General features: G+C 35.4%; 2 protein-coding genes across 3 annotated transcripts in view; both read right to left on the bottom strand.

Annotated features, from left to right (window-relative positions):
• Positions 1-952: 952 nt before the first annotated feature.
• Positions 953-8,747, bottom strand: Arpc4 (Actin-related protein 2/3 complex, subunit 4). 2 transcript variants are annotated; one of them, XM_086533772.1, is made up of 6 exons: positions 8,575-8,747; positions 6,277-6,395; positions 5,611-5,763; positions 5,070-5,124; positions 2,804-2,974; positions 953-2,309 (listed from the first exon to the last, which is right to left on the bottom strand). In XM_086533772.1, exons 2-6 carry the CDS (start codon positions 6,339-6,341, stop codon positions 2,304-2,306), a joined length of 450 nt encoding a protein of 149 aa, XP_086389898.1. In that variant the 5' UTR covers positions 6,342-6,395; positions 8,575-8,747; the 3' UTR covers positions 953-2,303. The 2 variants fall into 2 exon arrangements, with proteins under 2 accessions (XP_086389898.1, XP_042863426.1); XM_043007492.2 differs by having other exon boundaries at positions 8,647-8,747.
• LOC147472199 (uncharacterized) overlaps positions 8,673-10,179 on the bottom strand; it is a 2,488-nt gene continuing 981 nt past the window's right edge. The window contains exons 2-3 of the mRNA XM_086535146.1: positions 9,013-9,254; positions 8,673-8,809 (exon numbers count right to left, since the gene is read on the bottom strand). Of these exons, the coding sequence (XP_086391272.1) occupies positions 8,722-8,809; positions 9,013-9,254 (330 nt within the window). The 3' untranslated portion in view covers positions 8,673-8,721. The remainder of the gene's footprint in view (positions 8,810-9,012; positions 9,255-10,179) is intronic.

Below are 10,179 nucleotides of genomic sequence, written 5' to 3'. Positions count from 1 at the left end.
TTCCATGTTTCACTGTCTTGGTAATATTAGGCTATGGATCTTGAGTATATATAAATATAAATATAAATATATATATATATATAATATATATATATATATATTATATATATATATATATATATATATATATATATATATATATATATATATATATATTATATATATATATATAATTATATATATATATATATATATATATAATATATATATATATATTATATATATATATATAATATATATATATATATATATATATATATATTATATATATATATATATATATATATAATATATATATATATATATATATATAGAGAGAGAGAGAGAGAGAGAGAGAGAGAGAGAGAGAGAGAGAGAGAGAGAGAGAGAAAGGAAGGGAAAGGGAAAGAAAAAGAGAGAAAGAGAGAGAGAGAGAGAGAAAGAGAGAGAGAGAGAGAGAAAGAGAGAGAGAGAGAGAGAGAGAGAAGGAAATTAAAGAGAAAGGAAGAAAGGGCTAAAGCAGAGAGAGGGTGATAGATAGGACTCTTTGGGTCCTTTATGTTTGCTTTTTCCTTTTATCAGCACTTCCCCTTATCTTCTTACTCAGTCACTTTGGAATCCTCATTGATAACAAATACTTTCTGGGATTATGTCACCATTTCTTCTATGCAGTGTAATATTGTTCTTAGAAATACTTAATACTTTATGGGTGCATAATTGAAGTAAAAAGACATTTAGAAACTGTGTATTCATTTCAGTAGTATTATATCATTAGTTAGAAAATTACCAAGTTCAAGGTGTCACTGTTGAAAGATATTTAGGAATTCCAGAAAATTCATCTTGCATAATTAAGCAACATTTATGCACCCAAACAGGTATAACATGAAACTCAAAGGTTGACTTTGATCACACCCAAATTTAAAATATACCAGAAGGAGGAACACTCAACACAAGTGCTAAATAAAACAAAAGCTTTACTTACAACTGTATATTCCCACATACAGATGCAGGCAGAAGAATATTTTTAGAAATCATTATATTTTACATAAATCAATCTGATAAAGCAAATACTGATAAATCTTTATTCTATATCATTTAATTATCAGGGCTCACGCCAGAGAAGAAAAATAATAACCAAATTAAAATGAAAAAATGATGAATAAATCAAGCCTTGATCACGTACACCACAAGATCACTGCAACTGTTCCACAAGATTTGACTGAAGTAAACGGAAAATCACGACACGACTGATTTCCGAATGACTATTTGCAGCTTACGTTTCTATCTTATGTTTTCCTTTTGTGGTTATATAATCTAATCCACTTACAGAGACTATTTTCTAACATGGAAGAACCAAAGGTGTTGGCATTTGCCCTTAACACTTCAATAAACGTTTACACAATAAACCTTATGAACTGCAGTAACTATTCCTTACGTAGATGTGGTGTCAATCCATTTACCCCCTTTATTCAGTTCAACTTTAATTTCATAAGTGCAGAAAAAATTGCACATCACTTCATAATATAAACATAAAGAGGAACAGAAAAAAAAAACATATAAACAATACTGGTTACACAATTACACAATGGTTTAGTTACAAAACTATCTGCATATAATCTATATTTACCTATAGTTTTAGTAATTGGTAAGTATGGCTTCATTATTTAAAAGCTCTTTAATGCATTCAAATGGTAGAAGAGGCAGTCTTTAGATTTTACTTTCATTGTACACAGATTTTTATCTTTTCTTAAATGCATGTTGTGTGGATATATTAGAAAATTAACACAAGTAGGAACAGATGACTAAAAAAAAACAATAACTGAATACACTGCATTAAACTTTGCTAGCTAATTAAGAAGGATGGAATGGCTCACTTGAATGGCAGTAGCTTCGCGCGCAAACTGAGAATTTCCCCGTCCTCCGAATTTCCATAAGGTTCCCGACACTACAATTATACTAAACGTATGACTCAAAACAAATTAAACGTTATTTTGTGCACTGGTCAACAATCGGTGAAAAATGCATCGTATCCCCAGTAAAAGTGAATTTCCTCTGAACCGGATACATACAAAACACAGCACAGTGAAAAAGTCATATCATCATTAATTAAATATATCATATCATCATTAAATATAGAAGAAATCAAGTCCACAGAACTGTCTTTCACACAATGAAGATGTTCGGAAATGACAGATGAATGAGAAATCCTTTTCCTCTCTCTCTCTCTAAGGAACGACGAACAAGGACGCAGGAGGACCTTGCCACCTCGTCCTCTGGAGAGAGTGATGATAATGATTCGTTTGACATCACTAGCATCGTCATACTCAGAACTGAAAGAGAAAGGTCTATAGTAAGTACACTTTTCATGAGTTATGTAAAATAATCCTGCTATGAAATATATAAATAAAAATTGGAAGAATAACAACCAGGTTAACTGAGATACGGTATCCTTTAAAGTTCGGCATACACCTTATTTATAACAATGTCATCAGTTGCATGGTCAATGATATATATGCAGAAAATCAATACAATTCAAACTACAAATATATAAAAAAAATCTCTGACAACCAAGCTGTATATATTTCTACTAAAATCCTTTATCTTTAAAATGTAGTCGGATATTCAGCCTGTGCCGTTAAAGTTATGCAAAGCATTATTTTTCCTATCTCCACTGAAACACAAATCAAGTGAAAAAAACAAACAAACAAAGAAAAGAATAAATAAACTAATAAACTTAATAAATTCAAAATAAACTCCCTCTACAATCTTTACAAGTAGATCATCAAAATTCCCAAGAATATTAAAGAAGAAACTTAAAGCTTACCCTTTTTAAGTACTCCATGGCACACTCTCTGGCACGTGCATTCACAGCAAGTTTCATCTCTGAAATCTCCTTATCAATTTCCTCCATAAAATGGATCACAAAGTCTACCAACTTGTGCTTGAACATCTGCTCTGTGTGGAAGTTGGTTATGAGGAAGGAAATGTCATAGCCCTGCAAAGACAAACACGTTCTCATATTAGTAATAATAACGAAGGCAACTGCAATAGTAATAATAATAGATTCATGAATAATAATAATTGTTGAGTATGTCCCAGGTGTTCCTTGTCTGGTGAGATTCCCCAAGGGGAGCGTTTATATTCGGGCCCGTAGGCTCGTCTGGGTTGCGTAGTCTAGGCGAGAATGCTTCCACAGGGAAATGTTTTAGATACAACAGAAGATTGCGAAACGCGCTCGGGCGGTCTGCATGAAACGTAGATATAGATATATAAACTTGAACAAAGACATTAGGACTAAAATAATTAGTACAGCTATATGAATACATTGAGACTAATAGTAATAATAACAATAATAATATGGCTATAAATATTGCAAAGAAAGTTTAAGATAAATGTTGGAGATGCATATACATTTATATATATATTGGACAATAGAACTTAATCAGTTGTTCTCAGGTATGGTGTTACAAGTAATGCATCGTACAGAGTGCAGTGCTTTCACCGCTCTGCAATAATAATAGAGATATTGAGAGAGAGAGAGAGAGAGAGAGAGAGAGAGAGAGAGAGAGAGAGAGAGAGAGACAGAGGGGGGGGGGTAGGTAGGTTTTCCTTTTCCCCCAAAAAATATCAAAACATCTGATAATCTCTAAATATAATATGTGAATTATTACAACTAAAACTTTAGCAAGCATTTCAACCCCTTCTCTATCAATATTATGTTTTGATGTCAGCTACAGGTGTGCACGCCTCCAAACACATATACTATACTATATCCGTGACCACTGTATATATGTATACCATTTACTGAATGGCAACATATTTGAATAAGAAATGTTTGGTAAGGTTCATCTTAAGGACCTTGTAATGGCAACAGGTCTGTCATCTATCTATAAATACTATGGCAATATGATATGATGACAGTCCTAAGGTTCCTTTAACCCATTGCGGACAGGTGTTATGACATACACGATGGTGTCCTTTAGGCATAACAGACGGGTGTCAATGTGTATATGACACGACATCAGGATCTGCTCACAGTCGAAGCACACTCACAGTCATGAAGTATTATGACTGTAATGGCACTAGCTTCCGAGTTACAGGGTCCTTAAGTCAGCCTAAACCCTTGCTTTATGATGGCTTTATGGAAAAAAAATATTCTTTATGCTAATCTGTGCTGCCCAGAAGGCGTAGAAAACGTTTCCCCCATCCCTGTAATTCATCTTTTTCATACAGTACAGCAGTGGATTTTATAAGGGGGGGGGGGGGGTATCTGGCAAAGGCCCTGTGCATTTTTCATGACTTTGAATGTAATTCTTTCCTGTATTTTGGATGCCTTCTTTGACTGCCTGTCCTGATTGCCAGTTAGGTCATTAGACACCCTGTCCACTTTGGGGTTAATGACATGCTGGTTCATAAGAGGCAACAATTCAATTAAAACAAATTCTACGGCAAACTAGCTACATTTGCTGGTAACTTATGGCATCCACACGCCCTTTTCCGAATACTGCCAGAAAGAGAAAGATAGAGAGATCCAATAGGGCTGTGTGCCATAAAGAAATGTTGGATAATGAGGTCCTTTTTACACACAAGACCATTACAAGAGTTCATGGCCATCTCGACCAAGAGGAAATTTGATAAAAATGCAAACTATATCAATATCTATCCCTTTTTCCAACTGGCTGACTCAAAACACATCACTTTCCTAACAGATCAATTTATGTCCCCAGCAGTCACAGTGGTGCACTTCCTGACTGTCCATGCTTGACGGAGATCTTACTTCTTCCACTCCATTTCCGAAACTATCACCAGACGTGACTTCATCTTTTCATCTTATCTTTTTTATTTATCTATTTTTTTCTTTTTTGATAATAGTTCTACATATAACTGTTAGGAATATGAATCTCCTTATCAACATATCTTGGCTATAGTCTGGTGTGTAGGTTTGAAAATTGGTAGAGTGGAGGTACATGTCAGAAAAAAAACAAAAACACTTTAGATCTATAACTGTTTGCACAACCAAATATCAGATAATGGAGCTACCTGTCCACATTTTTTTTATTTCTGCAAAACAAAAGAAAAAGCGTTCTTACCTCGACAGGTTTTCTCCTGAGAATAATGAAGTTTTCTGCCCTCATCATCATGAACCTGAAAGCGTTAAAGAATTCTTAAAAATCTATATTAAACAATGATCTCAAATACTTGCTATACATATAAAAAAAAAAGGTTTTATGTATACCAGTTTATATGAGGCTTCAAATAAACAAATAAGGTAAGTGGATAGACTATGATTTCAAGTCTCTTTTGATTCAACTTGCACCTAAACCAAAAAGAATAGAAAGTTAATAATAAAACAGTGCTATTGTCTTTATAAGAACACTCTGTTCTAACAGTTAAAGCTAAAGCTAATATGTGCATGTGTGTGTGTGTATATGCACACACACCCACCCACCCCTTCATAAAATACTCAAAACCAAAAAGGTCTATCTAGAGCTACTTGAAAGTCATCAGCTATAGCCATCAGCACCCCTTCTGAGAGTACCTGCATGCACCTAATAAAAATCACACCAGATTGGGGTAGGGGGGGTGGAGAGAGGGTGGTGCTCTTACAACAAGTGCTAGAACGAGCCTCACCTCATAAATTTATGGCAGAGAATACGTTCAATGTCATCGGCTTGTTTAATGGCAATGGAGATCCTGATGGAGTTGATGGAGGGCTCTATGAGCACTTTCTCTTTCTCATTCCGACTAACGACAACAGCTGTCATGAGGAGCTCCTTACTTGATCTGGAACAGGAAAGCAAAATACATGAAAAAAATAGAAAGGAATACAATGAATGCAAAAACCAAGCATTAGAAGCAAGGATAACTAAATGCATGAGTTGATGTTATTCTGATAATTGTTGCAAAAGGTATGAATGGGAATGAATTGGATATATATCTTACACTAAAATTATTAATTCTTATCCCTATCCCTTTCAGCTAAAAGCACTCATTATACATCATGGAAACCACTAAAATTGAAACACATCCTGAGTTATGAAAAGTTTTGTATGAAAATTCCCATAAATGAACTACAGTGAACGTATACATGCATAAGATTTAAATATTCTGGTACAGAAAAGAGTGTCCAAAAGAACACCCTGAAGTAATAGAGCAAACTAGTTCACACTTTTTTCAAAAACACAGAGACAAACAGACAGAGACAGACAGACACCGACACATACTAAGTGTAATACCATAAAATAACATTCAATCCTCATAGTTCTTACAAACACAATAGGTATACACTCTGCTTACCTTACTTCTACCTCTGGTTTATTATGTCGCTCCACCACCTGGGAATTGAAGTTCTGCAGACACATCGCAGCCGACAAGGTGTGTCGCACAGCGTTCAGATATGGGCGCAAAGTGGCAGACTGAAAGAATTGTAAAAGTTAAAAAGGTCATGTTTATGACATTCATTACATGAATATGAAATCTGACTTTGAAAATTGTGTAAATATGTATATCCTAAGATCTGCATTATACACTATCATGTATAATGTATACCATTATGAAAATAAAGTAGCAAATTACTTTAACAAGGTTAATTCACTATACAAACCTATACTGTGCTATTAATCAATCAATATGAAAAAACATTCCAGAGGATTCCAAATGAACTTTGAGAAAATAATCAAATTATCTCATATAATTTGATGAAAAACTCCAAACACAAAAATGGTGCTGTTCTCTGCATAAAAGCAAAGGCCAACAAACCACCACCACGCATAGTCTGGCAGGATAGACTGGCTCCTTTTAGATAATAAATTACAAGTCAAGTCTACAAGCTCCATCTTGACAGGACATTTATAGTGGACATTTGTTGGCCTTTGCTGGAGTGTTGACAGGCATGGAGGCTGTGCCTATTGGTTTGTGGCCAACAGTAGATGCATTGGTGTATTCTAAATAATTTCCAAAACAATGTCTTTTATGTCAATTTAATTACACACACACACACACACACACACACACACACACGTACACTTCAAGATGTGATGAACTATATAAGAATGAGGAGAGAAAATTGGTTTTGGTTGAGCAGTCACAAACACGATCTAAATTCAGTGGGGGTTTGAGGTTTGTTCTGTTGCTCTGTTACTTTAATTTTCACACCATTATTGGGGAGTCATAGCCAGGCTTGGTAATGATGGAGGGAGTCCTGAAGAGGAAATGTGGTTTGACATTTCCTATACAAAATTTAATAAGTGGGTCAATATTTATATATTTTTTTTAGTATGAGTAATAATTCTATTTAGTGACTGATGATGACGATTGTAATTATAATTACTATAATTGCTGTAATATTCAGCAAAGTAACTTAGTCTGAAATCTCATACACAGACGGCACTACTCTCTCCTAGCACCAGCAAGAGAGAGAAAGAGCCTTGAATGGCACCCATCCACTAACTCTAGGAAGCACTATCTTCATAGAGCAATGGCACACAGTAAGATCCCGACCTCTTGCTCTAAAGTAACAGCGATGAAGGATGTGCAGGCAGAACGAGAAGAGGAAAGTGACTCAATCCACACCCAGTGTCTAAAATGTCCCCCTGTGCCAGTGTGGTTGGTTTGTGCTGTGGTGCTTGCGGTCATAAGCAGAGATCTCCCTCCTATTCCCCATTTTTTCTTGTTATCTTCATTGTGGATGATTATTATTTTTATTTCTTTATGGAAGTATACAAATACAAATAAAAATAAAGCGGTCATTTTGTCCTCTCATTAAACTGTAATACTTCAACCAAACTGAGTATTAAAAAAATACAATGTGCTGCAATTACTACGATTTTAATCTACTACAACACTGATAAACACATTCAGATAATCCATATAAGTCTCCCAAGACATAACACAATAAGGTGACATTCACAAATACGAAAGAGAGGGTGAGAAGCCACAATACTTCGGGTAAAGCACCTTCGCTCCGAAATAAATCCCATCCAGGGTGCCACGCGCATGGCACTAGTGCCCGTCTTAGGGGCCAGCGAGGTAAATTTATCCGCATCTACAATCGGTTAACATCGGCCGCCAAGCGAAGACTGCTCTACACTCTAGTGGCTGCGTCCATCTGGGAAACCAATGCTCTCATGGAGACAAGTGGAAAATCATGGAAATCACACAGTCTTCCTCATGACCTTTGGTGCCAACACCCTCCTCCTTCCCACCCAAAGGCAGCTACTTAGTGAAAGTGTCCCCCCCTCCTCTGCCAATTATGATAGGCTTCCCTTCCCTCACTAAAATAGAGAAGATATAAACCTGCCAAGCTAGCTAGAAGTCCCTCCCCCTCATCGCAAATCCAGGAGACCAAAAATAGAAACATCCAAATATTACTACGAGACACACACACACACGTCCCTCGAAACTCAAAGACCAGCCTCATCCCTCATCAACGAGGTGCAAATCCGGCCAGAAGCCCTAAGGAAAAGGATTAAATGATCCCTCCCCGTCCATCCACCTCCCAATTGAGTGATAAAACCCCCTTCCCCGCTAGGCGTGTTACAGCCATAGTGATTCATACACCAGCACCTCGACCCACGCAAAGCTCTCCAGTTTTACCTCTTTTACGCCCCTTTTTGGCTCCTATTCTCCCTCCCCACGGGTGGAACTGAGCTTGTCAAGTGAACTCACCATGATGGATGATGCTTTAAGGCCGAATTAGAGGAGAATAATCACGGAATCATGAGATGTACCGTTTCCTGTCACTTATCTCTGAGGTACACCCGGCATGTCCCGTCGCTGGCTCGGGATTCGGCTCGGCGACGGACCCGCTTTTTGGTTAGATCCTCTGTCCCTGTTGGGTCAAAGTCACTTTTATTTAGTCAGAGGTATATCTTAATAATGCGAGATTTAAATATCGTGTGAATATACATCGACGAATACAATAATTATCGACCGATATCCTACAGAGAATGAAATAGGTTACGCTATCCAATCCATCCATCCGAACAAAATTAACAATTGTTTACATGTCACTGTAATATAAAACAACTATACCTTTCCAGGCTCAGATACACCACGCAAACAGCAAACACAAAACAAGCAATCAAATCACAGCCAAAATCCCTGGACAAGAGAGCAAAAGGACAAAAAAAGGCTGACCAGAAAGACCAAAAACAGCTCCTCCTCCCCCGCAAAGAGCGCGAATTTTGAATCGGTTTTTGCAAATGATTTCTCCTTTTTTCCTCTTTGCAAAGTTGAGGGCGGGTTGGTGTGTTGGGATGTGGGTGCATCTTAACCTAGGATGTTTTGGGGGGATTTCTGTTTAAGGGGAGATAAACATAGAGGTCGTGATAATGGTGAGGGAAGCGTTAATTAAGTTTTATTGAGTGTTGGAGTATGCTAATGGTTAGTAACTTTTAATATTTTTTCCCCTTAATTCTCTTCTTTCTCTTTATCTTCGCCTTCTTATGATTATTATCATCGTTACTATAATTTTTGTCCTTATCCTTAGCATTGTTGTTATTGTTATTTTCATTATTATTAGGATAATTATTATAATGATAATAAATATTATTTTCATCATTATTATTATCATTATTATTGTTATTATTATTATCATTATTATTATCACTATCATTATTATCATCATCATCATCATTATTGTTATTACTGTCACCATTATCATTATTCTCATTATTATTTCTACTGTTATCATTATCGTCGTTGTCATTAATACTGTCACTGTTATTATTATCATTATGAGTATCAATATCACTGTTGTTATTACTGTTGTCATTATTGTTACTATCCTTAGCTTTATTATTATCATTATCATTGTTATTATCATCTGTATTGTTATTGTTATAATTTTCCTAATTTTCATTATTATCATTGCTCATATTATCACTGTTATCATCATCATTATGATTACCATTATCATTATAATTTTTGTAGTTATTATCATTATCTATTATCAGTAACACTATCATTTTCATTATTACCCTCATTATTATTGTCATCATTGTTATCATCATCATCATCATCACCATCATCGTTATCACTGTCATCCTTATAAACATTATCATTATCATCATTACCAACATAACTATTGTTATAGCTAGAATGATTATTCTATTACTGTCATCATGATTATTATTATCACCATATTACGATTTTGATTATTGCTGCAATAAACACTGATATTACTTAAATATAATTCCT

The sequence above is a fragment of the Penaeus japonicus genome, unplaced genomic scaffold (assembly GCF_977035675.1).
Source record: "Penaeus japonicus unplaced genomic scaffold, GWHDUDI00000001_assembly GWHDUDI00000003, whole genome shotgun sequence".
NCBI lineage: Eukaryota > Metazoa > Arthropoda > Malacostraca > Decapoda > Penaeidae > Penaeus > Penaeus japonicus.
This window is presented reverse-complemented; position numbering and strand designations above follow the sequence as displayed.

Excerpts from the sequence above, each read along its gene's own strand:
- Arpc4 (XM_043007492.2), bottom strand. Across the intron at positions 5,764-6,276 it reads AAACCAGAGGTAGAAGTAAG|ATCAAGTAAGGAGCTCCTCA; the intron begins GTAAGCAGAGTG and ends TTCCTGTTCCAG. Across the intron at positions 5,125-5,610 it reads CTCTGCCATAAATTTATGAG|GTTCATGATGATGAGGGCAG; the intron begins GTGAGGCTCGTT and ends TAACGCTTTCAG.